The sequence below is a fragment of the Crotalus tigris genome, unplaced genomic scaffold (genome assembly GCF_016545835.1).
Source record: "Crotalus tigris isolate CLP2741 ecotype Arizona unplaced genomic scaffold, ASM1654583v1 scf7180000018371.15429387391:27106975, whole genome shotgun sequence".
NCBI lineage: Eukaryota > Metazoa > Chordata > Lepidosauria > Squamata > Viperidae > Crotalus > Crotalus tigris.
The window spans coordinates 12,858,417-12,877,994 of NW_024096970.1; the positions used below are offsets into that span (position 1 = coordinate 12,858,417).

The 19,578-nt window shown below is 36.9% G+C and overlaps 2 protein-coding genes and 1 long non-coding RNA gene across 8 annotated transcripts in view; 1 reads left to right on the forward strand and 2 right to left on the reverse strand.

The window, feature by feature from the left end:
• ZDHHC20 (zinc finger DHHC-type palmitoyltransferase 20) overlaps positions 1-15,789 on the forward strand; it is a 52,593-nt gene extending 36,804 nt beyond the window's left edge. For all 3 annotated transcript variants that reach the window (XM_039351462.1, XM_039351460.1, XM_039351461.1), the window contains 6 exons: positions 1,352-1,484; positions 2,656-2,782; positions 5,527-5,616; positions 8,796-8,911; positions 10,637-10,714; positions 11,431-15,789. In XM_039351462.1, the coding sequence (XP_039207396.1) occupies positions 1,352-1,484; positions 2,656-2,782; positions 5,527-5,616; positions 8,796-8,911; positions 10,637-10,674 (504 nt within the window). In that variant the 3' untranslated portion in view covers positions 10,675-10,714; positions 11,431-15,789. The remainder of the gene's footprint in view (positions 1-1,351; positions 1,485-2,655; positions 2,783-5,526; positions 5,617-8,795; positions 8,912-10,636; positions 10,715-11,430) is intronic.
• Positions 286-8,800, reverse strand: LOC120311684. Its single transcript, XR_005557694.1, has 2 exons — positions 7,084-8,800; positions 286-1,456 (listed from the first exon to the last, which is right to left on the reverse strand). It is a non-coding gene; the product is annotated as an uncharacterized LOC120311684 (long non-coding RNA).
• Positions 15,790-16,454: 665 nt separating the features above from the next.
• Positions 16,455-19,463, reverse strand: MRPL57 (mitochondrial ribosomal protein L57). Of its 4 annotated transcripts, none has more exons than XM_039351463.1 (2): positions 19,357-19,463; positions 16,455-16,880 (listed from the first exon to the last, which is right to left on the reverse strand). In XM_039351463.1, exon 2 carries the CDS (start codon positions 16,876-16,878, stop codon positions 16,564-16,566), a length of 315 nt encoding a protein of 104 aa, XP_039207397.1. In that variant the 5' UTR covers positions 16,879-16,880; positions 19,357-19,463; the 3' UTR covers positions 16,455-16,563. The 4 variants fall into 4 exon arrangements, with proteins under 4 accessions (XP_039207397.1, XP_039207398.1, XP_039207399.1 ...); XM_039351464.1 differs by having other exon boundaries at positions 19,269-19,394; XM_039351465.1 differs by lacking the exon at positions 19,357-19,463 and adding an exon at positions 19,262-19,284.
• Between the last annotated feature and the right edge of the window lie 115 nt (positions 19,464-19,578).

The window sequence follows — 19,578 nt, forward strand, 5'->3', positions numbered from 1 at the left end:
AAACCTGTTAGAAATTTGGTCTTGTTCTCCCAGCCTAGATTATGCCCTTCCTGAACCATCAATATCAGATTCCTTGAACTCTTTGTTCACTGCCAAAAGAGTCTTCACTGAACAAAACTAGACTCATGCTTTCTGAAGTCACTTTTTTGGGGGAAGATGGGCAGCAGCTCAAAAAATGGTAGCCTTTGTTCCCCTTCTTAGACAGTGCTTTGTGGGCTCTTTCTTTTAGGAACTGTTGTTCTAGTGTAGGCTGAAAGTGGAAAAAGTTGGCTTACTTCCCACATCTGTAGTCAAAAATATACATTTTTTTATTTTAAACATTTGTGTATCCCTTAAAGTGACTATCCATATCAATCAATAATATAACATTAACATATTTTTTTAAAAAAATATTAAGACAGTAAATAAAAATTATCACACAGATATGTTCCAGTTAAAAGAAAAACAAAGTGGAGTACTTCCTTCTTTTACTTAATTTAATTAGCATATGGATCAATATTTCTCTGATTCTCTCCCAAGATTATACTGGGAGAAGGAGAAAAATGCTGCAGTGTTGCTTGTCTGCACCTAATATACAGCCATTTTCTTAACACCAAATTAATCTTTAAATTGATTTTAAGAGAAGGCATTAATCAACATTAGCTGAAATTGACATGGTTTGGAGTGTGTTGGGGATTGGAAATACCATGGGTTCTGCAGATCCAAGTGTTGTATTGGATCTTGCCACTGCTAAATAAATATCAGCTGCAGAGGTTTCCATACATATTGCAAGTACGATCTGAAAGTCAGCCTTCGCTTCTATAGATAGAGTTACTTTTTCCCTTAGTGGAGTTAATCCTGAAAAATCTTCTGAGGAGTCGAAGGATTCCTGCCTTATAATCTTGTATTTTCAAGAAGTTTCTTTAAATTTCTTAAATTCACAGGTATATTTTAATCATTCTTTTCTTCCTTAACAAAAACATTGCTTAAATCTTTCTTATTTCATCTAGCACAACAACTATTCCCTTGCTAATCTTTAATTAGTCCATCTTGCAAATTTTTCAGCTCTTCTATCCTTTCTTAATGTCAAATTTAACAAGATGAATTTGAACAATATTTGTTTTCCTCCTGATTTGACTGGTTGACAGTCAGTTGTTAACTTTTCCAGTTCAGTGACTTTTGTCTATTAGTTGTGAAAGTTATGACCACAAAGAAATACTGTATGTTGTCAAATTCACATATAAGTGTTGATTGCTGTACATGAATTCATATTATTTATTTTAATTCAGAATAAAATCTTTATAAGAAAATAGCATTTGAACAGGAAATCGATGAAAGTGCATTAATAGAGTTCTTTTCTTTTTCTTCTCAGAACGAACTACCAGACACCCGTGCAAAATTCCATGTTCTTTTCCTTTTCTTTGTGGCTGCTATGTTCTTCATCAGCATACTGTCATTGTTTAGTTACCACTGCTGGCTAGTTGGTAAAAACAGATCAACAATTGGTTAGTAAATTACAGGGATTCTTATTATTTCTGTTATTCTTTACTTCCTACCCCATCCATTGACCCAGCAGCTCAAGGTTCTTCAACTCATTCTCACAATAACTCTGTGAGCTACGTTTATGTTGAAAATTGTATCTGACCCAAGGTTACCCTGTAAGTTTAATATCTGATCATGTTTGCATATAACTAGGCCCAAGTAAGTGTCTTTAGATTTTACAATCTTCTGTCAGCAAAGGTCAGATTCCTGTTTCTTTTCTTATCAAACTTAATATAGCTAAGAAAATGAATAAAGGAAATGGGAATCATGATGATAGTATTTATTTCCAGCTACAGAAACTTTTGTGGAAAGAAAATATCTCCCTATTGATGCCAGGCCACAATCTCTTTGTTATATACCAGGCATATCAAACTGCCGGCCCGTGGGCCGGATGCGTCACACCGAAACTGTGCCCACCCCATTGCCAGCAATGGGGGGAAAGGTTCGATATGTCATGTGACATCTGACATGCCTGTTATATATTATATACCCATTGAGTGTATAGGGAAATAAATAAGACTTTCTGTATATTCTGAGCTTAAACACGCATGCTTCTAGATTACACAAAATGAAAATTATAACAAAGTAGCTTACTTTGTATGAAGAAAATAATATTAATAATTGCAAAGGATTTGGAAAGAAAATTGTGTTTTTTAATTGCTGACCAAAATAAATATTATACAATCTTGTTTAGCTAGACCAGGGTTAGGCAACCTCGGCTCTTTTATGACTCGTGAACTTCAACTCCCAGAATTCCTGAGCCAGCACAGCTGGCTCAAGAATTCTGGGAATTGAAGTCCACGAGTCATAAAAGAGCCAAGGTTGCCTATCCCTGAGCTAGACAAATGATAGCGTTATAAAATATTAGTTCCTTCTCTTGTTCTTTTTTTTTAGTTTTTATAATGGTCTGAACAAAAGAAAAAAATTGATGTTGTATATTTGTATCTGAAGCAGTTTTTCTCAAATATAGTTTAAGAGCTATAACATGTTTTACAGCCTTGCAAATGACATTATTTTCATGAGAGATGACTCAATCTAAGAGATGCTTTATTCTGTTATTCTTAATATTTCGCTTTGGAAGACATTTTCACTTTCCTAAATTGATGAATTTGTTTTCCTTTATGTGTGATATAGAAGCTTTCCGGGCACCAATGTTTCGAAATGGGCCTGACAAAAATGGCTTCTCTCTTGGATGTCAAAAAAACCTAAGAGAGGTTTTTGGAGATGAAAAAAAATACTGGCTGCTCCCTATTTTTACAAGGTACTGTCATTTATATATTGTACTTATAAATTCTAAATTTTAGGTATAGAATTCAGAGGTATATAAATCTTTAAATATTAATCTTATACTACTATATATTCTGGACTGTGACCAGAATTAAAGATTGATATAGCGTTTTAAATTAACACACTTATTGATATTAAACCAAAATGGTGGCTTATGATTACTCTTAGCTGTACAGGTAATCCTTGGATTGTGACCACTTGTTCAGTGACCATTCAAAATTGCAACCGCACTGAATGAAGGAGATTTACTATCATTTTTACTACCATTGCAGCATGCCTGTGATCAGATGATCGCAATCCAGGCATCCAGTGCCTGGCTTCTGATTATAATGCTGCAGTGAGCCACGGTCAGGTGATCACAATTTCCTACATTTCCTGCCAGCTTCCTACAAACAAAGTCAGTGGAGAAACAGGCAGAAGTTGGAAGTTGCTCCTGCTCCTGACATACACCATAGTGTAACAACCCACATAGATTGCTAGGCAATGTGATTGTGTGACATTGCACCTTACGACTGCATCACTAAGCAACAAACATTCTGGTCTGAATTGCAGTCATAGCCTGAGGACTGGCTATATTATAATTAGTGCATAGTGAAGTTGACATCCAGTACTTAAATATTCTGAGTAGTTCATTAAATTTCATACACTATTTTTTGCTGAATTAGTCTCACCTTTTAATCATACAAAGCACTGACAATAACGTAGGTACTTTAGTTGCTGTTAATGCATGTAGACCAGTGAATTCAAAAGGTATTTATTAAATATACTGCCTTGTTGTAATTTTGAATGGCCCAAATTCCTTTTCAAGAATTCAGGTGTTAATACCTCTGCTTGCTCATGGCTTCCAAAGCCCCCAAAAATATTCAAACACAGATTTCAAAGTAATTTATATCAGAGTATAAGTCTGCCATGTGAGTAAGATTTAAAATTAATGCTTCCCTTTAACTTCTTCCAAATATGCCTTACCAACTTGAATACAGAAAATGGAAGGAAACTACTTTGAAATGGATCCTGCCATGGTTATCACAGGAATTCTAATGATCATTTGTTGAGATGGGTAGCCATAGAAATCAAATAAATAATAGTAAAATAACAACTTTCTTATTGTGGCCGTAATAATTTTTAATTCAATTGCTTGCATTCTATAAAGCAGACATGTCAAACACAAGGCCCAGGGGCCGGATGCGACCCACGAAGTGGTTTCATGTGGCCCGCAAAGCCATGCTGGAAACAGTGAGGGAACGGCCCCCGCTTCCTTGGCCCTGACCCAGGCCAGCCGGGAGCCAATGTACAATTTTGTGGTGGCCATCTATGCTGAAACATATTCAGTCTTAGCTCCACAAGGCCGTCTGGAAACGGCTTGATGCCGCAGGTGCTCGAGGGCCAGGCTGGGTGTTTGGCCTCTGCTGCCCAGGGCTCTGGGCAGCCTGTGCCACCATCCAGCCCCCCACACATGGCCTGAGAGGAACAGTGAGGCTCCTCCAGTGGACCATGCCTTGGCACTTGCCCTGGCCCCACCCCTTCTGCCAGAGACCCTCACATCTGTCCCACTCCTGCCCAGGCCCCCACTGGCACCCTTGACACGAATGATGTAGAGCTGGCCACGCCCAGCTAGAAGGCCACACCGACTCTGTCCATGCCCATACAGTAGGCCGCACTCACCCTGGCCACACCCACCCTGCCCCCCCAAGGGCAACCACAATGCTGATGTGGCCCTCAATGAAATTGAGTTTGACATCCCTGCTATAAAGACTGAAGACAGAATACATGGACAATGATGAAGCTGAAATCAAGAAATTAAAACACTTCCTTCCCTTCTTTATCACTTAATAGCCATTATTTAAATTATTTATACAAAAAACCTAGGGATTTGTTCTTCCCATAAAACATTTTCTTAGAGAGAGAGAGAGAGAGAGAGAGAGAGAGAGAGAGAGAGAGAGAGAGTCAAATATTAGTATTTGTGCAGTTATTTCTTAGAAATTCAGCATAGAAATACCTTGTTTATTTACTAAGTCTACTGGATTTGCAAATTTTATCAAATTAAGTTAAAAATAAAAATGTGATTTTGGATATGAATTTCTAATGGAAGAATCATGCTAATATACTTGGGAAAACATTGCCATTATAGATAATCCTATTGTACTTGATGAAGTCAGTAGTCCAATTAGCCAGTTACAATTTCTTTTGATTGACAATGCGCCATCAAGTAATTTTCAACTCCTAGTGACCACATACATAGACGTCCTCCATGAATAATTTATTTAGCAATATCTAAAAGCCTTTATTAAAAAATTGTAAATGGTTCAGAATTGTTTGGTCCAGAAAGTTAAGCAATGAAAAACTTAGTGTACTCTGGAATTACATAGACTACACTAGGAATGTACTGATAAGATTGCAAGAATGTACCGTTCAGACATTCCTGATCTGAAAAGCAGCTTAGGAACATTCCATTTTTTTAGATGCCATCTTTTGACATTTGCAGACAAATTATTAATATCAAATAATTGTTAATGTTCTCTGAAAGCTACATGCAACTACAATAAATTCTTTCTTGCCACAGGTACAATACTTGGTGCTGGATATGATATGTTCGTGGTCTATGTACCACTCTTCCATTTAATGTGATGTTTTAAAACTTAAGTTGTATATATGTTTCTGTTGTGTGTATTCAGCAAGCTAATGAAATATTTGTTCTGTCCTGTTTATTATACTGTGCAGCTTAGGAGATGGTTGCAACTTTCCAACACGCCTGGTGATTATGGATCCTGAGCAGCTCGCTGTCTCAAGCCAAAATGAAACTGTTAAAAGGTGTGTGCAATGCTTTCTACATAGGTACACAGAAGTCTGCTGTTGCACGCACAGGTGACAATTTTTATCTCATCGGCAAATAGTTTCAAACCTAGTTGCAATGAGAATATGTAAGAGACTTAATGCATAGTGTAACATATGTGAAGAAGCCTGGCATGGAACTCTCAGTTTGCTTTCCCAGCATCATCCCTTTGTCTGAAACAGCATATTGGACTGATTGTGAAGTTTCTTATTCTACAGCAGAGAGAGAAATTCTGATGTGGGAATCCTACTCTCTTCAGACACAGCTAATAAGGATTGTGGTGTGGATTTCTGTGGAGGGAAATCACTCTATCTCACAGTGATTTGGTCATACAAACAAAGCCAGAGTTGGTAAGAATACAGGATAGATATGTTAGATTCTGTACAGGTTGCAGATATTGATGGGCCACTCCATAGATACGTCTGCCTTTTTTCTGAAAATGCCTGGGCAGGCTAAGTGCTCAGGAAGTAGACTTTGAGCTTATTCTGCCTGAAGATATGTGCTAAAGGAAGCTTTACAGGCCAGCTGGGCTGTCTACGGAAACTAAGAAATTGAAATCTGTTCCTCCTCTTCAGCTGTCTGGGATAGGGCAGAAAAAAAGAGAAGATTGCCACCTGGCACCAGTGCAAAACCAAATTCATCTGAGTCATGAAGTTCAAGTCTAGGTGCAGACTGATGATGTCTGACTGGATTGTGCAGAATTCTCTTTTGGCAAACAATGTGTAGTTATCAGCCCTATAAGGTAGATTAGACTAGGAAACCAAAGTAATAAATGTTAATACTACTTTTATTGTAAAATTACTGTAACAGAATCATGCAAGTCTGACTATACTCCCTCCCCCTTTCCTTTATCTATTTGATATTTGTCAGATATTACTAGTATTGAGAATAGCATATTCCAAATCAGGTATTCCAAACAAGGCTTTTAAATTTCTGGTTGCAGTAAAGAGGCCTGTTTTATAAATCTTTTGTCATGTGAATAGATTGAGAAAGGATCATTGCTGCCTGATTCTAAAGCTAAGGCAGGGGTAGGCAACCTTGGCTCTTTTGTGACTTGTGGACTTCAACTTCCAGAATTCCTGAGCCAGCCATGCTGAGGGGAAAGGGATAGGTTTCCATGCTTAGCCATGCTGGCTCAGGAATTCTGGGAGTTGAAGTCCTCGAGGGCTAAGGAGAGGGCTGGCATTTGTCTGTGGACAATGCTTGATAATTATCCCTGTCAAGGTCTGCCTCTAAGAAAGCCAGGACTTGGGCAGTGGAAATGGATAATAAAAACTCCCTTTTTTTTCTAACCCATCTGTAAAAGGATTGTCACAGCAACATATGTGCGAATAGCAAAAACTGGGGGTGTCTAGTTGTAGGTGAAGACGTTCAAAGCTGCAGCCTGACTGGATGTTAATGACTGGGTAATGAAAAGTAGCTAGAGTTTTAAGATGGAATATTACCTGAGGAAATCACTATAGAAGCTTGAAGTGTCATTCCATTGAGAGGCCAGCAATTCAAGAACTGTAGCAGCACTTATCACACCTCCTCGGGGACTTGTGGAAGAGCACTGAGGGTATTCGTTGTTACGGGTTGGTGGCTTAACTCCTCTTGCCCTTGTGTGCCAGAGGTCCTCAGATAAATCTATGCAAAAGGTTCCCAAGAAGGTATCTAAAAAGCAAAAGAAAGGAAAAGTAGGTTTAAAAAAGTAAAAATGAGCAAAAAAAATCTTATGATTTTTGAGATGGATGGAAGAGCTTGTGTAGTTGTGCATGTTCTCCAAAACAAGGAGAACTTCAAAATAGCCATCTCCTGCAACAGGAACCAGTCCTCTCGTCCCTGCCTCTACCATGGGGAAATAGGATTATCTTTTATCTCAATCTAATGGCACCATTTCAGCAGTAAAGAGAAACTGCCGTTGATCCTCCATTTTCCCAGAATGCAAGGGGCTGATGTTTACAGATGTTGTTTATCATTGGCTGGGCCAGTGCTACAGAACGGTCTCCGAAGGATCAGAAGTGACCCTTCCCCCACTTCCAATTGATAGCTATCTGCAAGATATTAAAAATAGAAGTAGGCCAAATTGCGTATGTTTAACGGTATGTGCAAATGGCCTTGGGAGGCAGGGGGAAGAGCCACAGCCATAGGAATGGTCAGACAAGAGGCAGCTAAGCCCACAAAAGGAATGTGGGTCTGGTAAATGTCTTAGAAGGAACACTCCCTAGTTTCTTGGGTTGTAAATGCAAGGGGGGGGATGTACTTTCAAATTTGCAAGATCCTATTAATGTAATCTTACAATAAAATAGAATTAATCTATTTGGTTACATTTCTGGACTAGGCTGACATTATATGGGATATCTCAATTTTGTTCTATTGTTTGTATTCCTTTTTTATTTTTTTAGCTTTATTTTTAGCTTTATTATAATTGTACATTAAATTTCTTGCTGATTGGCAGATTAAATAAATAAATAAATGGGGGTGTATTGGAAACTCTTATTCAGTCAAATTGTTTTAACTGAAAATATGTAGAAAATCCTTTGGACTACTTTTCCTTGACTTTGAATTTCATTGTTCTCTGAAGTTTGCTGAGCCCTAGATTGGATTTTTGCCACCTGTTTTTGATGTGCAAGTGGAGAAATTAGAAACTAAAAGGTTTCTAGCTGCTTCATTGCAGAGTTTTAAAGTAGCATTTTTAAGCCATTTAGTCCAATAAATATCCAAATTAAAAAAAATCCCTGACAGGTAGCCTCTGAACACCTTTAGCTATTTGCTGGAGGAACAATTTCCAAGATTGCTTTTAACAGAATTTAGTAATCCTGCTTGGCAAAATAAAGCAAGGTGTCTGGGTATTATATGTATGATCATTTTTAAAAAATCAAATTTTGCTTGTATGGCTTTCTTATAAATTTAGAGTTGTCTTTCTTTAGACTAAACATGGATGTTATACAGTAGTTACGGCTACAAATCTGAGCTTTGAAAATCTGATTATATGACATCAGCGACTCTTAAAAAACAAAAATCTAAAATCATTCAAGTTTTGCAGCCCAGACCTGTTGGATTATAGGAGTACATAATTAGAACCAGCAGAATGAAATTCTAAACATATTTCATGAAGAGTTGCAAGAGTGAACTTTTGTGGGAATCCATTCTCTCTAAAAGAAATTTTATTTTTCAGCTCTTCTACTAGTCAGCCATTTCCTATTAGGCCACTCAGTGAATCTCAAAATCGATTGCTCGCCGGTGATAACCAGTGGGTAGAGGTCAGTTCAGAAGATGAAGCTGTTAAATCAGGTATGCATAATTAAGGTAGCTTGTTACAGGGCAGGATTTCACAATTCTTTTATTTTTCTAAATCTATTTTTATTCAAAAAAAGTTAAAATACAAAGTACCCCCCAAAAAAATTTAAAAAGAAAAAAAAGAAAAAAAGACATTAAAAAGAAAAATGTGCATTAAAAAGACTAACACATATACACATAGTATCCTTCCTAGTTGAATGCTCATTAATATATTACAATTATATTAGTTTCCCACCCCTTTTGAAATAGGCCCAAAGAATTTTAAACTACTAATTCTATTTACAAGTTGTTAACCTGTCATCTGTATGCAATATTAATAACACAATATTTAACAGGAAGAACGGTAATAATAAAAAAAGACAAAATTCCAAAACCCGTTAATGAACTGTTATTGTAATCAACTCGTAAAAAATTTACTACGGCTTCTTAACTATCTCAAATCGTTCCAAAAATTAACCCTGATTGATCCAATCTTAATACCATCCCTTATCAATTGTTGTCTGCTTAAATACAATAAGTCCAATCTTTAAAGCCAGCCTGTCTTCCCAAAAATGTTCAGATGAAATGGCTCCTTAGTTAAATGTGATAAATACATTTCCTAACCTCCTTCATTCCACTTAAAAAAAGATCAATTTACAAGTTATCCACCCAGACCATTTTCTACTGTTATATAAAAATGCAGGCTTGAACTTCATGGGTGAATGGAGTCAATTCTGTTATTTCTAATTCTGAGTTCATACTTCTTCCCAGCAAATCTCCTGCTTTGAAATCATATTCCTTTTGTGGGTTTAATTTATTTACAGTCACTTACCTCTGGATGTTTTCCACTGCCATTATGAGTTCAAACTTTTTAAAAAAGCTTTCAGCTAAGAATTGCATGTTGCCAAGCAGTCTTTTCTCGAGTGTCACACTCCTTCCCTTGTCTATAATCCAATTCATTGTTGTTCAGTGTGGTAGGAAAGAGTTCTTCAGAGCAGAACAGGAAAAAGACAAAAGAACAGAATATTAAAAAAGATTAAGAAAAATAAACTCCAAACTTCATAAAATACAAAATCCCTGCAGTGAATGTCCAGTAAAAATGTAAATCAAGTAAAAACATTTTCACTATGCAAAGAAAGGCCATGTTTCCTTATGGAAAAGCTGAAGTTAATGAAAACAGCCAAATAGATCAAAGGAAAAAAACAAAGAAGAAGAGATAAAATCCAGCAGGGGGTTGAAATAAATCAGCATCCAGCAAGCCAGGGAACTGCAGTCTTCAAGATGTCCCCCTCCTAGGTGGGTCCACAGCCATCCAAAAGCCATTTTGGATCATTCCTAAGTGCCCCCATTTAAATCCAGGAACCAACACTGCCAAAGAACCTGCTTTGGCAACAAAAACTGCAGATCATCAGCAGGAGAGAAAACTCTTCCTATTGGGCAGCAGCCATCTGGGAGAAGGATTTCACAATTCCTGTTGATGACAAATATCTGGAGAGGATCTATGAAATTTATATGGCTGCCCATCTCATAAAAAATTCTCAGAAGCATACTACAATTAAAACAAATACATAAAGACAGTCATTATTTAAAATATAAACAGCCACTATTAAAATAATTAAAACACCTGGCATAGGAGACAGTGATTATCAGCAAAGAAAGAACAACTAAGTAGTAATTGTGTCCTCCTTTGTTTCATATGTGTAAAACCTCTAAAACGGACTCATCTTTTTTCATTTTCAGGTGTAAAAAAACATATTATAGTTTCATTGGAGAGTTGATCTTATCTCAGTATCCATTTCTTTCAGAGAAGGAGAAATGGTAAGGAAATATATTCTCAGAAAAGTCAATAATATGACTGATTCCAAAATCTTTTATGTAAAGAGGAAAGAAAGCATGGACCACACCATATAGGCTGACCTTGAGTAGCACTTAATAATAAAATGTTTTCTGCTTACTTTGCATATTTTTATGTTAGCTTATTTTTAAAACTACAACCCACAAGGTTACCATATTAAGCATTAATTTAATTTGAGCTGCTTCCAAATTTAGCAGTTTTTAATTCTGCTCTTCAAAAGAAATGAATATAAATGTATGAAATAAGGCCAAATGCTGCTCTAAATCCACGTTTGTCTGAAATACAGAAAAAATATTTCCAGTATTGATACTAAACATCTCATGGTGGATCTTTTCCCAAAACATAGACAGATTTCATCAAGTTGCAGGCTAAATTCAAAAGACAGCTAAAAAAAACTCCAGAGAAAATGGAAGATTTGCAAAGCATTGACAGAGCAGAAACCTCTTCTGTATAAAAAATAGTACTAATTTGTAAAACAAGAGTTAGTTTGGCAAGAAAAAGCTGATTCAGCAAAGCAAGTGGCAGCCCAGGTTTCATAAGTGCTTTAGTATCTTTTCTGGAAAGTTTTTCTTATATTCAGCAATTCATAGCAGAGAAATCAGTTTTCGATGCAGAATTTTTACTTGCCTTTACTTATCTTTACTCAATACAATACTTCTACGGTTTGTTTTCCAAATAGATTTCTACAATACATTTGTGCTTGGATGTTATTTTTTTAAGGAAGACACCAATAAATCAATGGAACGATTCCAGCATGTTAACAAGATATGGAGAACGAGCTTGTTGATGGTATCCAGTGGATGCTTATAAGCACTTCCAGTACAGAAAGTCTGATGCCTTAAGATTCGTGATGTGCATTTTTGCAACATGGACATAAGCTATTACAAGGGCCAAATTCTCAAAATGTCCTGCAAAAGTCTGCAAGACTTAGAAGTGCAGAAACTATGCATTCCAGCTGCACTGTGGTAGTGACTGATTCTGCAAACTTCATGTGTGAAGCAATGCCATGCTGGTGTCATTACTTTCATTAACAGTTCTGTGGGGTAGGAAAGGGTAGTAATGTAGTTTACTATAGCATTTCACCATTAAAATTCCACAATATATGTTGGCTCAATCATCATCTGGTGGGCTATTGGTATTTGGTACTTTTTTGTTCCCCCCCCCCCATAACCATCATGAGTTAACCAGTAGTAATAGAGGTGTTGTGAAGCAGCCAGTCGAAAACTATGACTTTCTAACTTTCTCTGATAATTGAAGTCCTTTTCTTTCAGACTTGATTTGTTGCAATACAGTATTAAAGAAGCAAGGTTTTCTTCTCAGCTCACTAGCAATCTGAAGCACTAATTGAGAAAATTATTTTCCTGAGCAATTTTTGTCATTATTTTTAAGAAATCTAACATTTTAATTTCTTGAAATATGGAAAAGTGATGTTCTCCCTCCCCATTTTAGAATATTTAATAATTGTGAATTTTATCTGTAAGCATTTTTGCCCGATATCCCCAATATACATATTCTTCCTGAAGTCTGCAGGTTATTCAGCCGTGAACAGAAATTATTCTTTTTCTTTCTGTTCTTGCTTTTTTTTAATAGAAAATAAGCCGGTATGAACGTGTTGTTGTGGATTGGATTTCATAACTCTCTGTACTAGGAACATTGAGTGAACTAGGGAAGGAACTGGGGAAAGGGGACCTTGTTCACAGCCATCTGCTTCCATAGTTCAAATTCCTCGTCTTTTCTATCTCTCTCTGATCCTGGATCCAGTCCTGTCTTTTAACAATAAGATGTATTGTTGATGTATAATTTCAGTACAACAGTAAATGCTTATCTTAATCTGTTAGAAGGTAGCAAGACATTGGATGCTTGACTCTGACAAAAACTCTGCATGCATTTCCTTTCCCACAAATCATCAATCCTCCAAGCAATGTTCTGATTATTATGACCCTTAACAATGTTGGCAGATTTAGATGTTCAGCTCCTGCAATTCTGGGAGCCGGTGGTATCCACGTATTAAAGTTGCTAAGGTTGAGAAAGATTTTGAAGAGGTCATAAATCTCTCTCTCCCCCCCCCCCTCTCTCAATATATACTTTTAAATCTATTACCATCGGTTGTATATCAACTGTTCTACATTTCCTATTTCAATCCATAAAACAAAATTTATACAAGTGATATATTTTAAAAAACTGATTTTGAGTATTTTAAACAACAGAAACTAGAATAAAATGCAAAATATATGCATATTTGGCTTTTCCAAATTAATTTCTAAAATGAGAATAAAATACATTGTGCAGTTTTTGTGACTCAGAGCTGCATCCTATCTTTACAGCTCAAGTTAGGCTCAAGTTCTCGTTGCCCTCTTGGTCAAATCATGTGGTTCAGTGCTATGAAGTAGTGCTATCTAGTACATCTAGATATAGAGAGGAGAAAATAAAAGGAAGTCAGACTGTTAAGAGCACAGTACAAATTCTGCAAATCCACTACAAGCTACAGCAAATACATTATCCCTTAAATTATTTGGTACATAGGAAAGATCAGTTATTACAAGCTAATTATAATGATATGGGAAGGATCTTGGGAGACAGAGGAAGAGCCACAACTGGGGGAACAGTTGGATAAACAGCAATTTAGACCACGGAAGCAGTGTGGATGTGGCAGTCTCAGAAGGGACCCTCTGTAGTTTCTTGGACCTTAAAAGATGACAAGGGATAAATATATTTTGCAAGCCTAATGTCATCCTTATGAGGTTTACATTTAGCTCATCTGAGTGTGCTTCCTTCCTGGACTATCTTGCAATGCTGACATCAATCTTGCAGCTCTAAAACTGTATGTCTCTGCTGTTGCCTTTTTCCTCCAGGAAACTAGGAAGGAGGGTCCCTTCTGAGATATTCACCATACTCACATTGCTCCCCTAGGCTAAGCTGGCTTTTGTCCAACCATTTCCCTGGCTGTGGCTCTTCCCATCTCCCAAAGTCATTCCCATGTACCATTACACCAATAACTTGACTACAGCAAAAGTTTTCTTAAAAAATAAGTAAAAATTCAAATGCATCAGTGAATATGGATAACAGGGTTGTCTTAGTAAAGTACATATAGAAATATATATGTGCTTATTTGTTTGGCATTGGATTTCTAGTAATAATTAGGAGTAAATTTAAAACTATGCTGACAACATTATTGCAATCATTAAGCCACTGAAAAAATTCCCAACGGTGACTAGTGAAACCAACTATATGTTGGGTCAGAAACAAGTGTTTATAATACTGAACTGTAACTAACAGGTAGAATATCTTATTAAATTATACCAAAGAGTATGATATTTCATGCTGATTATATTGGAAGACGTGTAGATTTTATTTAAGTGCTTTATCAAAGCATTTTGCTAATTAACGTGTAATGGTATAATTGGAAACATTTTATGTACATTCATTTTGGAGAATTATAGCTTGCATATTGTAAGCATAGATTCTTGGTTGCCTTAGGAAGTCCCTTCCCAATTATTGTTTAAGTTTAGTTGTACAAACATAAGACTTGATTTACTGGCTGCTATTATAAATTAGATTTTATGCTGCAGTTTTAAATAAGACAAGTATTTTTTAGTAATTACGATTTCTTATTCCAAGGAGTTGTAATTAATAGAAAAGGCTTAAAACAGCACTTGATTAAACAGATCTTTGGCATCCTGTGTTGGAGAAATGTCGTAGCAGTCATTTTTGTAATTTTCTAATAATGTAGCGACATGGTCCAAGCAATGTAAATGACACAATTTACAATATACAATTTCATTTAGATCATAGCTACCAAAAATGTATCTTATACACCTGTATTATAAAAGCAGGTTTAGTCTTAAAATCCAATGTGTATTTTCCAGATTATACTTGAAAATTGTAATAGAATGAGACCGTCCATGTTTACAAAATAAATGACTGAAAATGACTTTTGGAAGATGGAATAGCAATTAATGGCTCACACTTTGATCATATGTTGAGATAGCATTTTTGTTTCCTGGTACCAAAGAACTGATAAACTATTAGACATCTTATATTCTACTGCAATCCTAATAACTCCCAGGATTCTTAAATTAATGAAGAAAGCTTCAGAAAGTGGTTTAAGGATTGTGGTCTTTTACCTTAATCGTAAATGTATTTACCTGGAAGCTCTACTTATTTTGTGAATGTAACTACTATATGGCTCAAGACTGCACATTATAAGGTATTATGGACGTGCTATCCACTATGTCATTTTCCCCCAGTATAAATTAATGGCCATAAGAATGGCATTCGTAGTTTGGCTAAAATTGCCACAACCTGTGCTATATACCAGTGGGTACATCAGATATATTGCACTGTTATTATGACAAAGTGTATGCAGATATTTTACTTATAGATCTCTCTGTTGTAGTAGTAGGCTTGCAACTATTCAAATCTAAAATGGTATGAGGATACTTACAGGATACATAATGTGAATGATGCATCTGTTCTTTATGTTGCAGATAGTATTCCTATGCACAGAAAAAGCATATTGCCACTAATAATTTAATAAAGACTTTTTAAATGGGCTTTTATAAATGAACTATGTAAGAGATCACTTTGCCTGAAATTTTCTTATTTTTAACTGCACCTTGTAATATCTTCACGTATATTTTCCACCAGTGTAATTAATTTTCAATCATGTTTGACTTTTGTATATCGAAGTAGAGATCATGTCTTAATTATAACATTTTTAAAAAGCATAATCTTTAAGCCCTTCTTTGCCAAATTGAGGATACATTAATGTGTTATGATATAATGAATGCATAAGAAAATAAATAACATGGGAACAGGCTTTCTGCTATATTTTGATTTGTTATTTATTTTGTATTATCATAAATGAGTAGGGACATAAAAAAGAGGAAAGGCATTAAACTGCATTTAGCCTCTATTGAAATGGAAAATGTCTCAGTCGTTTTATGCACTATCTGGGGATTCTTAAAAGCAAATCTCTTCCGCTTCTTAATTCAATTAAGACAACACTCATTAATTGATGATTAAAATGTTAAAATCATTTGGTGTCTTTTCTATTCTTTTCTATTCCTAGCACATTTCAAGGGCAACCTTAACATACTCTAAATAAGATGTTAACTGAGCCTGTACCACTGGCAACTATCTACACTTGCTTGAGCCATCCATTAAAAACTCAATCGGGCGACTATCCTAAATCAAAATTTCTTCCAAACTGCAAGCTTAATTTTATACCAATGGTTCTTCACTCTACACCCTCTTTAAATACCTTTTGTGGCCACAGACCCTCAAGATTTAAGAGTTAAATCGTAACATTTCTTGAAGCCTTCACAGATCCTTTGTGATAACATCACAGATTGAGAACCATTGCTATATACTATAAAATGGATGAAGTGGGAATGTTCTCTTTGCTGAGAACATATTAAAGTTTTTGTGGGGTTTGCCTCTGAATGCAAAGGTAGATACATGGTTTATTTTCCAGGGGAGAGAGGGATGGGAAATAGTAGGAGGCAAAGCCAGCTATTAGGGATTTCTAAAAAAAAAAAATTGAATAGGTAGGTTAAACATAAGGGTGGGTTAATGCATCACTAATATTTTTCTTAAGAAAAAGAGCTCAAATCCTTTTTGTAACAATAGTACTAAACTCTGAAAGGAAAAAAAGTGTGCATAATTTAGTAGAAAAGCTTATGTATTTATGAAGCCAATAGCTGATTGAAAATGAGAATATATTTATTGACTTTGTGGCATTGTTTCACATTGTCCCCAAAAGCAAGCCCACTGAATCCATAAAATCCATTAGAATGGCAAAGGACACATATCAGGAATCTGCCCATCTCTTGGATACGTTAAGATGTTTCAGATATTCTGAAGCATACTTGTGTTCAGGAAACTTTGCTTTCTGTTCAGCTATTTTTTGCTGCTTTAATGCAAATACATTTTCTTCATCGTGGCGATACTCCTGCTCTTTTGTCATATATGAACAACTTAGCCAATATTCATTTTCAGCTTCAATTTCAAGTCTCCTAATCATATTTGCCTTCATTAAAGGACTAACGAATCTTGGCCGTCTGTGTTTACCAATCCATTGTTTTCCAGGAATTCTGTTTCGAAATAGTACTCGAGTAAGAAACATCCCTGTAAAAAGAAATACGAAATGTTAACTATTTGAAATATTAAGTAGGTGAACATTCTAAGTCAATGTATTTGACTTACATTAGCTAAGAGCAGAATTAATTTTTATAAGTTCCATTCAAGTAATTTGTGCCCTCAACTTGGAGAGATTCCAGATCATTTACAGAAATTAAGAATATCATAATACAAATCCCTAATAATGTATTAGATTAATATAGGCACTGGTGGCTCCATAGCTCACCTCCAAAGGTCTTTTGAAATATCAAGGTTTTTGCTAGATTCTGGAAGGACACAAAACAAATGACATATTTTCATTTTTTTCAAGAGTAAAAACACAAGGGAGAAATCAAAAGCGCATTTTTTCAAGTTTTTTTTAATGAACCATTATATCTATGTATCAATACTCGATCTAAAGGGCTCCTTGAAAGAAAGGAAAACTAGATCAAATGCTTTCATGAAATTAATAGTAGAGATGGCATCTTAAAAGAAATTTGCACACTAATGCTAATTGGGATACTGGTGTGAAAAATACAGGTATTTTAATTATTCAGATTAATATTTTTCAATTTGCATTGGAATAAATACCACTGGAATTACAGTATACAGATTAGGTGAAACCTGGCCCAATAGCAGTAACCATGAGAGGGATCTTGGAGTCCTAGTGGACAATCACCTAAATATGAGCTAGTAATATGTGGCAGCAGCCTAAAAAGCCAGTGCAATCCTAGGCTGCATTAACGGATAGAATCAAGATCATGTAAAGCAGGGGTCTTCAAACTTGGCCCTTTTATGACTTGTGGACTTCAACTCCCAGAATTCCTCAGCCAGCATGGGAGTTGACATCCACAAGTCATAAAAGGACCAAGTTTGAAGACCCCTGGTGCAAAGTATTAGTACTGCTTTATAAAGCCATCGTAAGACACACCTGGAATACTTTCTGTCACCACATTATAAAAAAGTTGAGATTTTGGAAAGAGCGCAGAGAAGAGCAACAAAGATGATTAGAGGCCTGGAGGCTAAAACATACAAAGAACAATTGCAGGAATTGGGTATGGCTAGTCTAGTGGAGGAGTGACATAATAGCAGTGTTCCAATATCTAAGGGGCTGCTACAAAGAAGAGGGAAGGGGTTCAACCTATTTTCCAAAGCACCTGAAGGCAAGACAAGAAGCAATGGATGGAAATTAATCAAGGAGAGAAGCAACCTAGAACCACGGAAAAAATTCCTGATACTGAAAAGAATTAACCAGTGAAATGGCCTGCAGTTAGAAGTTGTGGGTGCTCCATCACCGGAGGCTTTTAAAAAGAGACTGGACTTGACATAGGATATGGGGCCTCCTGCTTGAGCAGGGGGTTGGACTAGAAGACCTCCAAGGTTCCTTCCACCTCTTTGAGGGAAGTCAGAGCCCCAGAGAAGGAAATATTAAAAGGGCAGAAAAATATATTTCCTCAAAAGGATTTTTAAAAGCAGAAACCAACCCTGCCTCCAAATCTCTCTGTCCCAAGTAGGAGCCAGCCCTATACAAATACAAATGCAAATGTAAAACCATCAGAAAGTTGGAGCCAGAAACTCAAGAAGACAAAGAGACCTAAAATCTGCATACCCCACCCAAACTCTAGGAGCCATTAGCCAGGGAAGCAGGATATGACTTTTGGGACATAATAGGATTAAACCATAGATACCGAGGCACAGAAAAGCACACTCAGACTCAGTTCAAAGTTCATGTCACAGGAACAGGAAACTTCCAAACAAAAGGCTTTCAGAGGGTATAAAAACCTATCCACAGGTGCTCAGCCCTTGATTTATCTCCTTCCTGCCAGAACCATCTTTCAGTCCAGCTCTTCAATAAACTGTAACCTTCTTCCCAAAGCAGTCGCCATGTTGTTTATTTATCCCGGGCTTGGATGAACCAGGATGAAGACTTTCTTCCCACATCTGTTAAAGCAGTGTTTCTCAACCTTGACAATTTTAAGGCATGTGGACTTCAACTCCCAGAATTCCACAGCCAGCAATGCTGGCTGTGGAATTCTGGGAGTTGAAGTCCACATGCCTTAAAATTGTCTAGGTTGAGAAACACTGTGTTAAAGGCTCTGCCTCCCCACTCTAGTGGGGAAACCAAAATAAAATCAGGTATAAATAGAACTCATGCTGTACTGCACTTTTTTTTCCCGACCTTAGCAAATTCTGGCTGGGGAATTCTGAGAGTTGAACTTCACCTATCTTTAAGTAGCGAAGGTTGAGAAGAACTGCTTTAGTCCCCTCCCAAACTGAACTGGGCTGGCGTTGAAGACCACCTGAAAGCTTTTGCAGAAAACACCCGCTACTCCCGCAGCGCAATGGCCGGCTGCGACCTCAATCGGGGAGGCACCCACAATGATTCTTACTACTGACATGCAGGATCGGCCTCGTCTAATGAGGCAATGGGCCGCCGCACGTTCCTTTGCCGCCTCAAGGTCGCTACCCGGCCTTCCAAACTCACCGGGCCTCGATGCGTCCTTTCCACCCTGAGCGATCCGGATCGAGCCAAATGGCGCTCCGAAGGCGGCTGCGCTGAACGAACCTCAAGTCTCGCCTCTCGCGAGAGCACTGAATCAGAGGGCGCGTCATAAAAGGCAGGTAAACGCGGACTGACCAATTGACGCCTGGCTACGTCACGGGGTTGCAATAAGAAGGCCAATCGGCTGCCGCCGTCCCGGGAAAT

Coding starts and splice junctions, on each gene's coding strand:
- MRPL57 (XM_039351463.1), bottom strand. CDS start 16,878: ATGTTTCTTACTCGAGTACTATTTCGAAACAGAATTCCTGGAAAACAA.